This window comes from Schistocerca nitens, chromosome 3, assembly GCF_023898315.1.
Source record: "Schistocerca nitens isolate TAMUIC-IGC-003100 chromosome 3, iqSchNite1.1, whole genome shotgun sequence".
Lineage (NCBI taxonomy): Eukaryota > Metazoa > Arthropoda > Insecta > Orthoptera > Acrididae > Schistocerca > Schistocerca nitens.
The window spans coordinates 684924725-684944973 of NC_064616.1; the positions used below are offsets into that span (position 1 = coordinate 684924725).

The following is a 20249-nucleotide window of genomic DNA, read 5'->3' on the forward strand; positions in this document are numbered from 1 at the left end:
GGAGACCATTGATCAAATCATCCTAAATGACAGATGTGTGACGACACGACAGCTTGCTGAAATGAATCGTTTGTCATTGGATAGTGTGGTATCAATGGTACAGTCACTAGGGTGCAGAAAAATCTGTGCACGTTGGGTGCCTAGATTATTGACAAGATAAATGAAAACGATGAGGAAGAATGTGTGCGAGGGTCTCATGAAGACCTTTACTGAAGAGTGGAAACAGTGTTTTCACGGCGTCGTCACCCAGGATGACACATGATTGTTTTTGTCCGAACCTGAGAGCGAAACCCAGTCCATGGAGTGGCGTCATCTGGGTTCCCCTCGGAAGAAGAAACCAAGACTTTCACGAACAGAAGGCTGAAAGGTGATGGCCTCCTTCTTCTGGGATCAGTGTGGTGTCTTTTTTATTGACTTTTTTGAACCTGGTTCGACAATTAACCGGGACCGTTATTGTTTGTCATTGGACAAGCTGCGATGTGCCATCAAGAGCCACAGACCACAGCTTCAGGGTAAACTCATCAGACTACACCATGACAATGCCAAACCCCATACAGCCCTTATGACGCAAGAGAAAATCAGGAAAATGGGTTGGAAAACTATTCCTCATCCTCTCTACAGCTCCGTCGGATTTTTACCTCTTTAGTCGTCTGAAGGGCCACCTGCGTGGTAAAACATTTGATAGCGAGAAAGACCTTATTTCCTGTGTCAAGCGATGGTGTAAAAGTCAGTCCCAAAATTTTAGCAAAGTGCATTTACATCATGGAAAGAATGTTGAGCTAGATGCGTCACAGCTGATGGAGGCTATACTGAATAGGCTCAATGTGTAGCTAAATGTTCCAAGTATGTTCACAAAAAATTTCATTCTACTCCTGCAAAAATAAAAAAAATGAGAGACGACTGTGCAAAAGTTTTTGAACGCCCTTTGTACAGACGTTAACACGATTCTCATAATCATTTCCATGTAGCTCTTGACGGAGAGAGATCTGCTAGGGATGGAACCTACGCCGGTGAAGAGTGCATAGGACACTTTCCTGACTCGTGCCACTTCCTCGTGCGATTAGGTGGGAGTCAACGTGTGGAACAACTGCAACAGCAGTAAGAACATTAATTCCCCTCCCTCCCCCCCCCCCCACCCATTCTGTTGTCACTTGTCTCCTTCTGTTACGTTGTATAGGTGTTACACTACCACTTTCACGTAACTGGGTGGTCGATAAAACGCCGCCGAGATGGTTGACGTCTACTGGGATATCTTGTGGCATACACCGTACAAGAACGACCTGCATTCTTCGTACATCCTCCATAAACCACCAGCATGTCGGCTTTTTCTGCATTGGTAAATGCCATCATCTACACACGACCTACTGCTTGGGCTGCCACTCACTAACTGATTAGCATGTCGCAATGCACTCAAAGAACGCATAAGCACACTGTTAGAAAACATAACAACGTCGTACCTAGCAACTACGCAGGTTGAATGAGAAGTGTCGGTGTAGGAACTTTTCAAAATACGATATCTCTTAATCGACTCGCACCAGAATCCTGCAACAACCACCACTGACATACTAATTTACCCCAGTTTTAGTTTTTTAATGTCAACAGGCATCGTTCCATTTAAAAAAATTGTATGTTTGCTCAAAAAATACACTTCATAAGTATTATTACAGTCTGTTGATTGGCTAACTATACGAGTCCCTGATTACCAATCCATTATGTGAAAACCGCACATCAGTAGCACTTTCCATTTCTGCAACATTGGCAATGTAAGTTTGAAGTGATTCATCCTGTGTAATGACGACTACATTTGTACTGTAGTTGTTTCTGTTGCCATTGTGTTAAGAGAAATATTTATTACTACTCACAAATTACAAAGAATGAAGGTAGATGTTCTAAAATCCTACGCGTATCTTCTTGTTAAAACCACAGTTTCTATAAATGTTCTGGATTACCGAAAAGTTTTGTCACCACAAACTGCTTTCGTTTGTAACACAATAAATCTATCGTCAAACAATTATTCTACGCTGCTTAAGGTATGGAGCTAGTTCCTTATTTCAGAACTTACCACCTCAGTCTCAATCGCTGAACCAAGATTTTCCGTTCACCCATAAGAGCAAATTCCCTTGTACTATTGCTAGTAAAGGGTACCCGTCTGTGAAGTATTATGAACTGAAGGAACAATATGTTGTTCATAATTTCTTCGTCGGAATAATCTTGTTCTCTCTGACATGGTGAAAATAAGAACGGTTGGTATGTGAGGTAAAAGAATATTGGGTGAAGGCAAGATGTAAAAGATGTAGCACGTACATAACGCCACTGCACTTGTTTAATGATTTGTTATGAAGGTCCCCAAACAGAAACAAATATTTCACACTGAACATTCACAATTTCTCAATAGTAGGATTCTCCAGATATACACTGTGCAAGGGCTCCTATTTCTGAGGCTTACTTCAGCATACCTGCCGGTCAAAGATAAATTATGCATTTAGTGGTTAGTGTCATGAAACATCTACATCTACATCTACATCTACATTCATACTCCGCAAGCCACCCAACGGTGTGTGGCGGAGGGCACTTTACGTGCCACTGTCATTACCTCCCTTTCCTGTTCCAGTCGCGTATGGTTCGCGGGAAGAACGACTGTCTGAAAGCCTCCGTGCGCGCTCTAATCTCTCTAATTTTACATTCGTGATCTCCTCGGGAGGTATAAGTAGGGGGAAGCAATATACTCGATACCTCATCCAGAAACGCACCCTCTCGAAACCTGGCGAGCAAGCTACACCGCGATGCAGAGCGCCTCTCTTGCAGAGTCTGCCACTTGAGTTTATTAAACATCTCCGTAACGCTATCACGGTTACCAAATAACCCTGTGACGAAACGCGCCGCTCTTCTTTGGATCTTCTCTATCTCCTCCGTCAACCCGATCTGGTACGGATCCCACACTGATGAGCAATACTCAAGCATAGGTCGAACGAGTGTTTTGTAAGCCACCTCCTTTGTTGCTGGACTACATTTTCTAAGCACTCTCCCAATGAATCTCAACCTGGTACCCGCCTTACCAACAATTAATTTTATATAATCATTCCACTTCAAATCGTTCCGCACGCATACTCCCAGATATTTTACAGAAGTAACTGCTACCAGTGTTTGTTCCGCTATCATATAATCATACAATAAAGGATCCTCCTTTCTAAGTATTCGCAATACATTACATTTGTCTATGTTAAGGGACAGTTGCCACTCCCTGCACCAAGTGCCTATCCGCTGCAGATCTTCCTGCATTTCGCTACAATTTTCTAATGCTGCAACTTCTCTGTACACCACAGCATCATCCGCGAAAATCCGCATGGAACTTCCGACACTATCCACCAGGTCATCTATATATATTGTGAAAAGCAATGGTCCCATAACACTCCCCTGTGGCACGCCAGAGGTTACCTTAACGTCTGTAGACGTCTCTCCATTGATAACAACATGCTGTGTTCTGTTTGCTAAAAAATCTTCAATCCAGCCACACAGCTGGTCTGATATTCCGTAGACTCTTACTTTGTTTATCAGGCGACAGTGCGGAACTGTATCGAACGCCTTCCGGAAGTCAAGAAAAATAGCATCTACCTGGGAGCCTGTATCTAATATTTTCTGGGTCTCATGAACAAATAACGCGAGTTGGGTCTCACACGATCGCTGTTTCCGGAATCCATGTTGATTCCTACATAGTAGATTCTGGGTTTCCAAAAACGACATGATACTCGAGCAAAAAACATGTTCTAAAATTCTACAACAGATCGACGTCAGAGATATAGGTCTATAGTTTTGCGCATCTGCTCGACGACCCTTCTTGAAGACTGGGACTACCTGTGCTCTTTTCCAATCATTTGGAACCCTCCGTTCCTCTAGAGACTTGCGGTACACGGCTGTTAGAAGGGGGGCAAGTTCTTTCGCGTACTCTGTGTAGAATCGAACTGGTATCCCGTCAGGTCCAGTGGACTTTCCTCTGTTGAGTGATTCCAGTTGCTTTTCTATTCCTTGGACACTTATTTCGATGTCAGCCATTTTTTCGTTTGTGCGAGGATTTAGAGAAGGAACTGCAGTGCGGTCTTCCTCTGTGAAACAGCTTTGGAAAAAGGTGTTTAGTATTTCAGCTTTACGCGTGTCATCCTCTGTTTCAATGCCATCATCATCCCGGAGTGTCTGGATATGCTGTTTCGAGCCACTTACTGATTTAACGTAAGACCAGAACTTCCTAGGATTTTCTGTCAAGTCTGTACATAGAATTTTACTTTCGAATTCACTGAACGCTTCTCGCATAGCCCTCCTTACGCTAACTTTGACATCGCTTAGCTTCTGTTTGTCTGAGAGGTTTTGGCTGCATTTAAACTTGGAGTGAAGCTCTCTTTGCTTTCGCAGTAGTTTCCTAACTTTGTTGTTGTACCACGGTGGGTTTTTCCCGTCCTTCACAGTTTTACTCGGCACGTACCTGTCTAAAACGCATTTTACGATTGCCTTGAACTTTTTCCATAAACACTCAACATTGTCAGTGTCGGAACAGAAATTTTCGTTTTGATCTGTTAGGTGGTCTGAAATCTGCCTTCTATTACTCTTGCACGCATGAATTCATTGACTGTGTATCACTAAACACAGGGTAAGTTGGCCCCTAAATGTTTTTCAGATGAGAGATGAATTATTTTATGTAAAGGGTCATACAATGGTCATTTATAAGTCATAATTATGAAGTGGCTCCTATTATATCACATCGGTTGTCATATATTTGTAGAGTTGTTAAAATATAGTGGTAGGGGATGATGATGTAACACGAAAATGACTCACAAGAGTTCAATAAATTCGACAAGGGCCAACACAGGTCCTGAAGCCGGCTTGAGAGAACAAGAGAGAAAGTCACATTCGCCAACCTTAGAAGACTTACCAGTGATACAAATTAATTATATAATGAATCCTTGAGTTCCCGTCACACATTTGTACCCCTCACTGGTTACTTAAACAGTGCGAAATTCCCAAACAAAATTGTAAAATTTGTAATATTGTTGTCTCTTGTACTTGATACTGTGGTGGGAAAATAACGTTTGGTGTCATACTTTTGTCATTTACCACTAAGAAAGTTTGTGTAAATTAATTTAGAAAATGATGTAGTGCATTTGTGATGGCCAACTACTACAGGAAAATCTACGTCCAGAGTACCAGGTCACTAACTTTTTCAAGCCTAGTGCAGATCTGGGTCAGGTAACAGAGGATGTAGGTTCTTTATGCAAGGATTGCACAAAAGAGGATGCCCTGGCTATAGTAGATGGTCCGGGAAATAGCATTGACAGAGACTCTGAATATTCCATAGAGAGTGACCTGGTGAAGATAGCATCAGCAACGAAGCCTACGAGTGTGGGATTTGTGTCTGTGTTGAGACGCCATGATCGGCCTCATTTGAACTCTTCTGTAGGGAGGGTGTACTTGGAGTTGGAGTGGCTGCTTAGGATGGATATAGCGTCCCATATTGGTTTGATTCCTGTGGATGCTATCAATAGGTGGGACTACACTAGGCATGGCCTTCACCTAAATAGGAAAGGGAAGGGAAAACTGTCGGGGTTGATTGCAGAAAACTTAAGGGGGCACACTGTCACAAGTGGTAAAATACCAGTGGTCACAAGTGTCAGAGGGATGCTTTTTTTAGGATAGGAAACGGGGAAAGAAAACGAGTTTTAAGAGAGATTGGCAGACACACTCAGTTTGAGAAAACAGATGAACAGGAGTCAGATTTTAGCATACAGCCTCCATTTAAACAACGTTTAACAGAAAGTAATCAGAAACTGCCATATCATCTTCGCCAAAGCAGTTATAATCCCATTAGTATGCAGTATCAATTATCTTTATTACACCAGAACATTCCGGGACTCAGAAATAAAGTATACGAACTACTCATTTGTATCTATGAACTGATTTCATCTAACCAAATTGACATAATCTGCCTCTCTGAACACCAAGTGACCACTGGAATAGATACGTTAGACATTTCAGGATTTAAGATAGCTTCCTACTTCTGCAGAGTAGATATGGATGGAGGAGGAGTTGCCACATTTATTAAGAACTGCCATAAATTCAAGAACATTGACATTCATAAATTCTGTTTAGAGCAGCATCTAGAAGCATGTGCAACAGAAGTAGAGTTCCATAACAGATCCTATATAATAGTAACTATTTACTGAGCACCTGCAGGAAATTATAATCTATTCATAAATAATCTAGAAGCTCTTTTGGGTTATTTAACAGGAAGAAACAAAGACATTTTGATTGCTGGTGACTTTAATACAGATTTTCTAATGCACTCTTCCAGTAAACATTTACTGCAGTTAGTAATGTTGTCTTTCAATCTAACTCACACTGTAAACTTCCCAACTAGGATCACTAAATCCTCAAGGACAGCCATTGATAACATTTTTATAGACAAATCAAAGGAACAAAATCATATCACAAAACCTGTAATAAATGGACTATCAGATCATGACATGCAGCTCCTTGTTTAGATGTAATTCTAAGCAGATTATCAAGACTGCTAAATCTGAGTACAGGAGAGTAGTCAATCAATCAAAAATTGAGTATTTTAGAAAACTGCTCAAAGATATGAACTGGAAAGATGTTTATAGTGCTCATGACATGAATGAAAAATATAACACATTCATGAACAATGTCAGTACCAAGTTTGAAAACTGTTTTCCTCTAAAAGTTACTCAAATTAAACAGAAGTCTATAATAAGACAAAAAGGAAAATGTATCTGTCGACCAAGAATAGCTCCAATGCAAATGATTTAGATAATACAAGGGATACTGTAAAATATTACAAAAAGTAATTCAGACATCTAAACAAATGCACTACGAGAAGAAGATAGCAATGTCAGGGAACAAAATAAAAACAGTATGGGATATAGTGAAAGAGGAGACTGGTAGAACCAGAAAGGAACAGGAGCAAATAGCACTAAGGGTAGATGACACATTAGTAACTGATGGGCATAGTGTGGCAAAAATTTAACAAGTACTTTATATCCATTACTGATAGAATGGGATTGTCAGGATCAGTAAATAAGGCCCTTGAATATCTGAAACTAGCCTTTACAAATACCTTCAGGTACATGAATATGTCACTCACTTCACCAAAAGAAATAACTTCCATAATAAAATCTTTAAAAACGAAGCATTCTAGTGGTTACGATGAAACATCAACAAAGTTAATTAAGGCATGTTCTTGTGAGTTTAGTACAATTCTAAGTTACTTGTGTAACCCGTCAGTTATAACTGGGACATTTCCTGACTGGCTAAAATATGCAGATGTTACGCCTCTATTCAAGAAAGGGGATAAAGAGATACCATGAAACTACAGACCGATTTCACTTTTGCCAGCATTCTCAAAAATTTTAGAAAAAATAATATACAGGCAGCTTTTCAACCATCTGACCACAAATAACATATTATCAAGAACACAGTTTGGATTTCTGAAGGGTTCTGATATCGAGAAGGCTATTTACACCTACAGTGAAAATGTACTTAATTCATTAAATAACAAGTTACAAGCAGCAGGTATTTTCTGTGATTTGTCAAAGGCATTCGATAGTGTGAACCACAACATCCTTTTAAATAAATTAGGATTCTATGGTGTCACGGGCGGTGCTGCAAAATGGTTCAAGTCATACCTCGCTAATAGGAAACAAAGGGTGTCAGTGCAAGGGACTAGTGAATTAAGTCATCAGTCATCATCAGAATGGGAAGAAATTACATGTGGTGTCCCACAAGGATCCATCCTAGGGCCATCGCTTTTTCTTGTGTACATTAATGATCTCTCATCAGTTACATTGTCAGAAGCAGAGTTCGTTTTGTTTGCAGATGTCACAAGTATTGCAATAAATAATATGTCGAGTGTAGTTCTAGAAAGCACTGCTAATGATATTTTCATGGATATTAATAAATGGTTTAAAGCCAACTCACTGACATTAAACTTCGAAAAGACTCACTATATGCAATTCAGAACCTGTAAGATGTTTCCACCCAGCATATACATAAAGTATGAAGAAGAGTAGATAGAAGAGGTTGACAGTCTTAAATTCCTGGGATTACAACTTGATAATAAATTCAGTTGGGAGGAGCACGCCACAGAACTGCAGAAACGCCTTAACAAATCTATATTTGGAATTCGAGTGTTAGCAGACATAGGCGACAAAAAAATGAAAAATATTGCATACTTTGCCTACTTTCATTCCATAATGTCATATGATACAATATGTTGGGGTAACTCTTCAAGTCAAACAAAGGTTTTCAGAGTCTAAAAGCGTGTAATACGTATTATTTGTGGAGTAAATTCACGGACGTCCTGTAGAAACCTCTTCAAAGAACTGGGTATACAAACTACTGCCTCTCAGTATATTTACTCCATAATGAAATTTGTCCTAAATAATATATCTCTTTTTCCAACAAACAGCTCGGTTCATACATACAATACCAGGGACAAAAATGATATGCACAAGGACTTAAAAGTACTTACTTTAGTTCAAAAAGGGGTCCACTACTCAGGAACACTCATCTTCAATCACTTGCCAGCAAACATAAAAAATTTAGTTACAAGTAAAGATCAGTTTAAAAGAAGCCTGAAAGACTTACTAGTGGACAACTCCTTCTACTCCATTGACTAATTTTTTAATAGAAACAAATGATGTATTGTATATATACATACTATTGGTATTGTTATTTCAGCTTAAAAAAATTGACATGTTCCACATCCAAGACGATCTCCTCAGCACGGATCTATGGAACGAAAAAGTAATCTAATCTAATCTAAGCTGTGTGATAAAATGTGATATTTACAGAGTGTTGTTATAGCTCACAATGCCATGCTAGGTGAAGTGCAGGACAAAAAATTATTGGGATTGGGAGTTATTCAGGGGTGAGGGTGCTGGAGGTAGGGGATTCACGGGGAAAAATTGAACTCTCGGTCGTCTTGGGTTATTGAGGATAATTTGAATTTTTCAGAGATTTCAATTTCCTGCCATTTTTCATTAGGAGAAATAGTCTAGCTTTAAATATCAAGCTACTTTAAATTTGTCATTTTCACTATGGAAAAATGGGGTGAACTACTTTGGAGGCTTTTTTGAACCTACACTCTTATATTAATTTATAGACGGTTGATAGATTAAAAACTTGATTCTAAAATGCGAACATTGTACTCAGGAAACCAGTGTCTTTCTTCTTCTATGTTTAGCTTCTGCAAGTGGCAAAGAAAGTGCGCTTTCGACGTGAGTTTTTTCTGCAGTGACAATCCCAATAATTTTTTGTCCTGCACTTCACCTAGCATGGCATTGTGAGCTATAACAACACTCTGTAAATATCACATTTTATCACACTTATCACAGTTATGGTAAGTCAATAATCGTAGAATATAGTTCCATAGACTTGTAGTTACGAGAAGCTCGAGCCGTCAGATTCCAAGTACCTTTTGTCGGCTTTGACAGTACAAATTATTTCCGATTTTAGATATTCAGCCACAACAAATTCAATTCTTAGATTTAATATCGAGAGAAGTCTAATGGTTCTCGGAAATGAAGGAAGTATTTTACGTCGCTATGAATTTGTATAGGGAAAGAAGTAAAGAAAATAAACTACACTTTTTGCAAAGTTATGCATTGTGGTGTACTATAAGGTAGGTATCTGGAGGAATTCTAAGGTATCATTCAAGAAATAGACGACGCTTATTAATACCTTTAATTCGAGCGATCCACTCCTTATCCAGCGGGGGCAATAATGATCTTTTGAGGCCCATTTCTTTGCTTACAACTTCGACCCTTTCCTTGACAACTGCTGGAAAATCTCCGTCTTTTCCAAGAATTGGATGAGCAAAGATTCCAAACTGAAATGAAGAGATTTCCAAGTAAATATTTTAACTGCAGATAGTACTTACTACACAAAGTTCATGTAAGCATCGTATTGACTTAATTATGTGTACATCAAAAACCATTAAACGATCTTTACTTATTGCAAAGCAAGGAATAAATTCACAATGAAATATGTGCTCAGGGCACCTCAGGAGTTCATGTTACGTCTAATCATACGATCACTTCTACTTTTTAAACATTCTCTGAACCTACTTACGTCAAAGTTAATGGCAGTGTTGGCCGCCTTTATGTCCTTTTCACTGTCGGACATGGGCTCGTACCAGAAGCTGTGCAGCGTTAGACTGATTTTACCTGTAAATGTAAAGACCATTCTGCTCTGTAGATAAAAGAATTTATGTTCAATTTTCAGTAAATGTGTTCATTCACTCTCTCTCTCTACATCTACATCTACATGATTACTCTGCAATTCACGTTTAAGTGCTTGGCAGAGGGTTCATCGAACCACAATCATACTATCTCTGTACCATTCCACTCCCGAACAGCGCGCGGGAAAAACGAACACCTAAGCCTTTCTGTTCGAGCTCTGATTTCTCTTATTTTATTTTGATGATCATTCCTACCTATGTAGGTTGGGCTCAACAAAATATTTTCGCATTCGGAAGAGAAAGTTGGTGACTGAAATTTCGTAAATAGATCTCGCCGCGACGAAAAACGTCTTTGCTTTAATGACTTCCATCCCAACTCGCGTATCATATCTGCCACACTCTCTCCCCTATTACGTGATAATACAAAACGAGCTGCCCTTTTTTGCTACCTTTCGATGTCCTCCGTCAATCCCACCTGGTAAGGATCCCACACCGCGCAGCAATACTCTAACAGAGGACGAACGAGTGTGGTGTAAGCTGTCTCTTTAGTGGACTTGTTGCATCTTCTAAGTGTCCTGCCAATGAAACGCAACCTTTGGCTCGCCTTCCCCACGATATTATCTATGTGGTCTTTCCAACTGAAGTTGGTCGTAATTTTAACACCCAGGTACTTAGTTGAATTGACAGCCTTGAGAATTGTACTATTTATCGAGTAATCGAATTCCAACGGATTTCTTTTGGAACTCATGTGGATCACCTCACACTTTTCCTTATTTAGCGTCAACTGCCACCTGCCACACCATACAGCAATCTTTTCTAAATCGCTTTGCAACTGATACTAGTCTTTGGATGACCTTACTAGACGGTAAATTACAGCATCATCTGCGAACAACCTAAGAGAACTGCTCAGTTGTCACCCAGGTCATTTATATAGATCAGGAACAGCAGAGGTCCCGGGATGCTTCCTTGGGGAACACCTGATATCACTTCAGTTGTACTCGATGATTTGCCGTCTATTACTACGAACTGCGACCTTCCTGACAGGAAATCACGAATCCAGTCGCACAACTGAGACGATACCCCATAGGCCCGCAGCGTGATTAGAAGTCGCTTGAGAGGAACAATATCAAAAGCTTTCCGGAAATCTAGATATACGGAATCAACTTGAGATCCCCTGTCGATAGCGGCCATTACTTCGTACGTGCGTTGCACATGAACGATGTTTTCTGAAACCATGCTCTCTCTCTTTGTTTGTCACATCGGCACTTGCTCTAACACAGGTACTTAACAAGGAAGACAGCTTAGTACTCATAATAATATTTATTTGCACTATATAATGGCCAAAATGAAAAGTCAAAGTATTCTTTATTGAGTGGAGAAATTATACATACCGTTTACCATCTCAAATATTTTTATTTATTGCTGAAAGAATAATCACTAACTATCCTTTCTTTCAGATTTACATTCTCTGCTTTAATAACCCTTAACGCGAATGTGCCAGAACAGAAGGCATGGCACTGTTTAAATTTCGAGATGAAAATGCAGTGTTCTTAGCCGTAAGCTTTAATCTGGAAGTACATCAGAAAAACATGGGTACAGTTTCTCATTTGCTGAAAGTGTAATTGGTTACAGGGCATTCGTTACAAAACTGATCGAATACTTCATGATAGTTATTTTCTTAAGTTTATGTCAAGCTAGAGAAATTGCTTCTACGTCTTATATGCAACTTTTAATGATTGATTTATCTAGCACATTATGGGTATTGATGCATACCACAAGTACATTGTAACAAGAGGATACTTTGGGTAGAAACTGTAACCGTTTGCTGTTTTGTATGAATCATCCACTATTTCAAAATTTTATATTGTTGCTGCAGCAAAAGCTGTACCTGGACAGTCATAAATGCAGCAGCGATTACCAACCGGCAAAAGTGAAGCTTTTCACAGGTTACGTCATATTAGGCTGATTTGAGTGATCATGTGATAGAGAATCGGTATCTACGAACGTCCACTCGGATTCACAGTTTGGTTTCCTCTCCCATGAATATTGACGTACGTCCCAGCATTATATATGTTGTTGCGTACGCGGGTATTTAAATATCATGGCAGATGGCCGTCTTTTGAGATTTTATACTGTGATTCGCATGCCAAATTTGACTACCATGAAAGCCACTATAAAATGTGAACATCTCGTGGAGCTTAGAGTGTTGCAGTTAGAACGGAGAGGAATGTGTTTTACTCTGAAATTGTAATTTGAGGTGGGGGTGGGGTGGGTCGACAAAAAGATGACAGTAAATGAAGCTACATAACTCATTGACGTGTATGAGCGTTGGAAAAGATAGTATCAACTCTCATCTAATTTAGAATAGGGCCATTTTTAAGATCATAACAACCGGAATCATTTGAGAATTTATCCGAATTTACTCGTAATGGTATAGTTGGAATATGCACTATGTCTCGCAAGGAGATGATCTACTTACCTTTCGAGATACTGCAGGATAGTAACGGGCCTCAACTGTGTTTCTATCGCAAAGTGCAAGAACACTGTGTGGGTTGTTTGGGGGAAGAGACCAAACTGCGAGGTCATCGGTCTCATCGGATTAGGGAAGGACGGGGTAAGATAATCGGCCGTGCCCTTTTAAAGGAACCATCCTGGCATTTGGCTGGAGTGATTTAGGGAAATCACGGAAAACCTAAATCAGGATGGCCGGACGCGGGATTGAACTGTCGTCCTCCCGAATGCGAATCCAGTGTGCTACCCACTGCGTCACCTCGCTCGGTCAAGAACACTGGAATCCGTCAATTGGAGATGTGTTATTTTATTCATATGTTCACCTTCACTATCCGTCTTAAAAGTCCCGAGACGTCAGCGCAGTATTAACTGTGTCAGCTTGAACTAACGACGTTAAACAACAGATACGCATTCGATCACTAAGCTGTGAGCAGGCAGTGTTGAGTAGTGGACGTGTGGCCGTAATATGTGAGCATTGTTGTACCTCAAGTTGCAAAGGAGCAAAATGATTAAATGCACTGTTCCAGACATTCTCCTCAATGATTAAAAGAAGAGAAAAATGTGTGCAAAGTTCGTCCCCTATAATTTGAGTTCCGAACGAAAACCACGACGCCTGGATGCCTATCGTGGCTTGCCTGAAATACAAAAGGCAGACAATTTTTTACTGGAAAATATCATCGCGGGTGACGAGGCTTATTAATACAATCTACAACAAAACGAAAATGAGCAAAAATTCACATGAAAGGTCAAAGCCTTCACGACAAACACATTCAAGCCAATTTGACGTGCTAGTTGAACAACAACCCGCAGACAGTCTTTACTGACAGTTTGTCATAGTGGTAGGAACATTCTGTGCATTGTATGAAGAACACGTGATGAATTAAAACTACCGTCTTAACTTTTCTCTGTTTCTTATTAATCCATTCTCGAAGCGTTTTGGACTGCAACTGAATCGATATTCCAAAACCACCTTACGGTGTGTGGTGGAGGGTACTATGTCTACTGCTGTTACTGCCCCTCACCCCCCCCTTCCGTACCCCTCCTTCCTCCCCTTGCCTGTTCCAGTCGTAAATGGTGTGCAGGAGGTACGACTAAGGGTAAGCCTCTATGCAAGCTCGAATCTCTCTTATTTGGCTTTCGTGGGCTTTTCGTGAAACATACGTAGGAGGAAGAAATATATTAGTAGACTTTTCTATGTACGTACGTTCTTGGAATTTTAACAGAAAAACCGCGTCGAGATGCACAACGCATCTCCTGTAGCGTTTTCCAATGGTGTTGGGTGAGCATCTCGATGACGCTGTGGTGTTTACTAAACGAAACTGTGTCGAAACGTGATGTCATTCTTTGGATCTACTCTGTTTTATCTATCAGTCCTATCTGGTCCTAGTGGTTGTTTCCAGCAAATGTCAGCTTGACATTTGCCTTTCCTGCGAATCGCCTTGTTTGGTAATTACACATACTCCCAGGTGTTTAATAGATGCGACTGCTTCCGGCTGTTGTTCTACGTTCGTGTAATCATATACTAATAGGTTAACGCAAAATACGTTACGGTTGTTTATGTTGAAGGGCAGATGCCAGTCATTACACCAAGTGCCGATCTTGGGCTCTTTAAACCTCATTGTACGTTTCAGTGGAAGAAGCCTCTTCCTCTTGCATTCACATGGTTTATCTGAAATATCAAACTGTCAGGCCTACCATAAATCTTCTTCTTCGTCTTCATCTTCATCATCTTCTTCTTCTTCTTCTTCTTCTCCTCCTCCTTCTCCTCCTCCTGAGCGCCGTCTCGTTGGAGCAGGGTCCGCTTTTCGGGTCAATACACCCCACTTCTTACGGTCTAATGCTCCCTGTGGACTTAGTGACTTAGTTTTCTTTATCTTAAATCTGTGTTAATAGCGTCTAGCCACCGCAGTTTAAGTCCTCCGCGTCGTCTCTGGCCTTCGACAGTCATATGAAAGGCTGTGATGATGACTGGAGTAGATAGAGCCCGTATGATGTGACCATAATACGGAATTCTCCATTCTTGCTCTTATCACTGACTGGAGCCACTTCACATGGTTGCCGGATCGTTGTATCCCTGGTATGGCCGCGCAGATAAATGTCTAATGATCTCCTCAGTATTTGCATTTCCATGACATGCAGTGAGAAGACTCAGGACTTATATACGTTGGCCAACATTCTGTACTATATAATGCAACTAGCCTCACCATTGTGCGATATATCTTTTATTTTCGGTGGATATGCATCTAATTACCTCAGTGAACACCAATGACGTCTCTGAAACGCATCCAGGTGGATCTGATTCTTGCTCGCAGATCCTCATTCACCGTAACTCTGAAGTCGAAACGTACCATAAATAGTTTCCCTCAAAATTGATGCGAAAAATTGCAACTGGCACTAAACAAAGAAAAGTGCGAGGTTATCCACATGGGCACTAAAAGAAATCCTATAAATTTTGTGTATACGATAAATCACACAAATCTAAGGGCTGTCAATTCGACTCAATACCTAGGAATTACAATTACGAGCCACTTAAATTGAAAAGACCACATACATAATATTGTGGGGAAGGCGAAACAAACACTGCGCTTTGTTGGCAGAACACTTAGAAGATGCGACAAACTTACTAAGGCCGGGCGTCTTGAACGCTGTATTTAACCATTTTGCTCTTTTGCGACTTGTGACACTTGTCCGTCCTGTGTTGGAATATTGCTGCGCGGTGTGGGATCCTTACCAGGTAGGATTGACGGAGGAAATCGAAAAAGTGCAATGAAGAGCAGCTCGTTTCGTGTTATCGCGCAATAGGGGTGAGAGTGTCACTGATATGATACGCGAGTTGGGGTGGCAGTCACTGAAACAAAGGCGGTTTTCTTTGCGGCGAGATCTATTTAAGAAATTTCAATCACCAACTTTCTCTTCCGAAAGCGAAAATATTTTGTTGACACCCACCTGCGTAGGGAGAAAGGTTCAAATGGCTCTAAGCACTATGGGAATTAACATCTTAGGTCATCAGTCCCCTAGAACTTAGAACTAGTTAAACCTAACTAACCTAAGGACATCACACACATCCATGCCCGAGGCAGGATTCGAACCTGCGACCGTAGCGGTCGCGCGGTTCCGGACTGCGCGCCTAGAACCGCGAGACCACCGCGGCCGGCAGGGAGAAAGGATCATCATAATAAAATAGTAGAAATCAGAGCTCGAACGGAAAGATTTAGGTGTTCCTTTTTCCCAAGCGCCTTTCGAGAGTGGAATGGTAGAGAAGTAGTATGAAAATAGTTCGATGAACCCTCTGCCAGGCACTTCAGTGTGAATTGCAGAGTAACCATGTAGATGTAGGCTTCTTTTAACATAAACTATATTTAAGTATTTGCAGACTCACTGTTTTGATCGGCAGAGCCTTCTCTAGTAGCATATTAATCCTATCAGTCCGTGATCTACGTATGGGTGCTGAAGGTCAAAATTCTCTTTAATGTTCTCTTGGTTCTGTGAGTAAGTTTAATTTTATTTTCGTTATTGTATTTACCTTAATATTTTTCCCGTATATTTTGTAAGCTACCATTGCAGATATAGTAGTTCCAGACAGCCATAGCAGAAATGCGACCGGTGTCACAGATGCAGAAAAGAAACTCCCACCAACAATTTTTCCTCAGCGGGAGTTCAAAATCTCCAACATATAGGTTAACTAGCACGAAACGATAACGATTACAGACGTAATGAAGGCTCGGAACACTTTGAGAGATAACGTAATGCGTACTAAGAAACGAAACATCCTGTCACTGCAGATATGACAGGAAACGAATGCAGGAAATTAGGTGTTTTTATCAGAATGTTCGTGTTATTTTCTCCGTCCTTCGCAGCTTTGCTTTTCGTATGGTGTCACGAAACAAGTATAGCTATATGAATATACAAGTGATGGCATTCAGAACTGCAATACATCGATTCCGCAGGTATTGCTACTAATTATCAGTTTCTGAAGTTCCTGCGGCCACCAACCGCTGATGGGGCCATTATTGATACTAAAAATTAAGCTGGGATTATCAAACATCATTATTAAGTTTATTTGCTACTTTGTTCACACGTGTGAGGTAATGTCGTCGGTCCAATGAAAATGAAACGAAAGACCGCGAGTTTGTGGTTGCACTGGTCAATTGATGATGGTCGTTGTATTTGTAAAAGACACAGAGAATCCGCAACTGCAGTTTCCTCCTGACTGGATACTTGCAGAATATCTAGTGGTCTAACGATACCAGTAATTTGCTGCTTGATTTATGCACAAAACTCAAAAATATTCACCCTCACGAGACATTGCGCCAATAACGGCGAGGAAGAGTGTCCACACAGAGCGAGGTGGCGCAGCGGCCAGCACACTGGCTCGCACTCGGGAGGACAACGGTTCAAATCCGCGTCCAACCATCCAAATTTAAGTTTTCCATGGTTTCCCTAAATCGCTTCAGACAAACGGCGGGATGGTGCCTTTGAAAGGGCGCGGCCGATTTCCCCATCCTTGGAAACTTTCCGAGCTTGTGCTTCGTCTCTAATGACCTCAATGTACACGGGACTTCAAACCTTAATCTCCCTTCGAAGAGTGCCCACAAGTCTCTTCAGGTATGCCGCATCCGGCCGAAGCCAATCATTCAGGATTAGATCCTGCACATCTACCAAATTGTGGGTTGTTGATTGTTACTTTTCAGTCGGTGTTCCAAAATGTCCCACATATTTAAGATGGCGTGATTTAGAGGACCATTCGAGGTGCGAAAGAGTGTCTGAGTTTTCATCAAACCAGGCACGTATGCGCGCAGCACTGAGAACACATTTGTTGTCATCTTGGAAGACATTAATCTCCTCAGTCTTATCACGAAGATGTAGAAGAAAGGGCAAGATTTGGTCAGCGAGAATGGCCTTACAATCATCCCAGTTCATATTCCTGGTACCTTGAATACGTGGATTCAAGTCATGGGACGATAAACGCCGCAGGAACGACACCCTTCACACTCTTCGTGTTAAACATCTCATTGCGCCGTTGATAAGCTTGACGCTACAGTGCTCCAAGGAGGCCGCTCTAATATTTTGTCTAGTGAGCTTACGTCAGGAGGAAACATGCCCTTAATGGAGCGTTAACCAAGTGGTATAAGATCTGCGTTTTGATTTGTGAACGTCCGTGCACGTGGGGTGAGACAATTTATTGTAAGATTACGTACTCTTTTGGAACTGAATAAAAGCTGCCGTGATATTTATATGCTGTCTAAGGCGCTGCAGTCCTGGACTGTGCGGCTGGTCCAGGCGGAGGTTCGAGTCCTCCCTCCGGCATGGGTGTGTGTGTTTTTCCTTAGGACGATTTAGGTTAAGTAGTGTGTAAGCTTAGGGACTGATGACCTTAGCAGTTAAGTCCCATAAGATTTCACACACATCTGAACATTTTTGCTATTTATATATTGTTATTTGAAGAGGATGATATATTCAACGAAAAAAAACAGAAAATCAGAAACAACTAATTTACACCGAATGACAGACACGCGTCGTCGAAGTTCATAGGGACTTGGGCTGGTAACTTCTCCCCCTTGCTCACAACAATATTTATTCAATTTAAAATAAAAATGTATTTCAATTTCGCGGCACTCATGATCTTTCCAGAGAATAGAAAACATTGCAACGGGTTGGTTCGAACCCATGTATCGAAGCTGTGACTTGATAGCAAGCATTCACACCTTGGCTGCTGCTCCAGTTCGTAAGAAGTTTCGTCCTTAGGTGTACCTACATTGTAAGAAAAGGAAACGACGCACCCTGAAGTAATTGATCCAATGGGACGGAAATCGGTAGATGTGATCTACATATACAGAGAAGCCAAGGATTACAATTTCGGAAAACATGGATGACTTATTCAAGAGAACGTACTTCACAAATTGAGCAAGACAATAACGCGTTGATCCACCTCTGGCCCTTATGCAAGCAGTTATTCAGCTTGGATTTGATTGATGGAGTTGTTGGATGTTCTCCTGAGGGATATTGTGCCAAATTCTGTCCCACTGAAGCGTTAGATCGTCAAAATCGCGAGCTGGTTGGAGGGCCCTGCTCGTAATGTTCTCAATTGGGAAGAGATCCGACGACCTTACTGGCCAAGGTATGGTCTGGCAAGCACGAAGAAAAGCAATAGAAACTCTCGCAGGGTGAGAACAGGCGTTATATCGCTGAAATGTATGTCCGAGATGGAATGCCATGAAGGGCAACGAATCGGGGCGTAGAATATCGTCGACATACTGCTGTGCTCTTAGGGTGCCGCAGATGACAGCCAAAGAGGTTCTGCTATGAAATGAAATGGTAGCCCAGACCATCACTCCTGGCTGTCTGGCCGTAAGGTGGGCGACAGTCAGATTGTTCAGGGCGCCTCCAGATACGTCTTCGCTAGTTATTCTGGCTCAGTTCGAAGCGGGACTCATCACAGAAGACAGTTCTACACCATTCAACGAGATTTCAGACCGAAGATGTGTGTGGAGACGCCCTGGATAGTGATGGAATAGTAACCTGACTGTTGCAACAGGGACTTGCAGATCACTTTAAATCTGTCAAGAGGCTTTGAAATGGTACGCTCTTGATCGAGACACTCCAGCCAACCAAGCAAACAAGTTACAAAATGGCAAACTATTTAGAGAATATCCTATAAACTGTGAGCTGCACACTGGACTCAATTGTCATATAGGAGTTTTGATATGTCAAGACATTGTGGATATGTACACCAAAGAACTGCAAAAGGATGGGAAAGTACGAGGGTCACTGAAGTTCAGACTGTCATATAAAGCACTGTTGATGAACTCCAGAAGTCAACATCTTTTATTCTGACATTCAATTTATCGAAGTTGCCTGAATACATTCCGGGCGACTTTCTCTGCCTTAAAGTCAGGTCCTATGTATCTGACCCGACGTGATGCTTTAAGTGTCAAAGCTTTGGTCATACCATCATGTGGTGTAACAGTCAGGCTACATGTGGAGGATGCGACTCCACTGCACACGAATCTGGTACTCAATCTACTGCTGTACCCATATGTGACAATTGCTCCAAGGTCAATCCCGTCAGGAGGAAAGAATATCCTGCCTTCGCAGAAGAGAAGAAAATCCAGGATATTAAAGTGGAACAACGCCTCTCATACCCTGACGGGGAAAAGAAGTTTAAGATTTCATAGCCATCCACTTTTGTGTAGTCGTTTGCCTCATTGTTGAAGCAGCCTGGGCAGAAAACTAGCGATTTCACCCAGACGTTGACAGCCGATAAGTGCACTTCCACCAGCACCTGTGTATGCAGCTGCAAGCCTGCGTCGCTAGACCAACAACCAAGCATACCCATCACAGCAATGATGGTGGCTACAGAACCTAATGTCGGAAAGAATAACAGACCCTCACGTCAGAGAGAAGAAGAGACCCCAAAATCCAAGGTGTCGATGAAAACCGTCAAGCCAAAAACTTCAGGTCTAAAGCAATCAGACAATGAGACCTCGGTAGTGTC

The 20249-nt window shown here is 41.3% G+C and overlaps 1 protein-coding gene across 1 annotated transcript in view; it reads right to left on the reverse strand.

Annotated features, from left to right (window-relative positions):
* LOC126249717 (myrosinase 1-like) overlaps nucleotides 1–20249 on the reverse strand; it is a 300669-nt gene that overhangs the window by 125846 nt on the left and 154574 nt on the right. Inside the window, exons 6-7 of the mRNA XM_049951398.1 lie at nucleotides 10135–10229; nucleotides 9745–9892 (exon numbers count right to left, since the gene is read on the reverse strand). Coding sequence (XP_049807355.1) covers nucleotides 9745–9892; nucleotides 10135–10229 — 243 coding nt within the window. The remainder of the gene's footprint in view (nucleotides 1–9744; nucleotides 9893–10134; nucleotides 10230–20249) is intronic.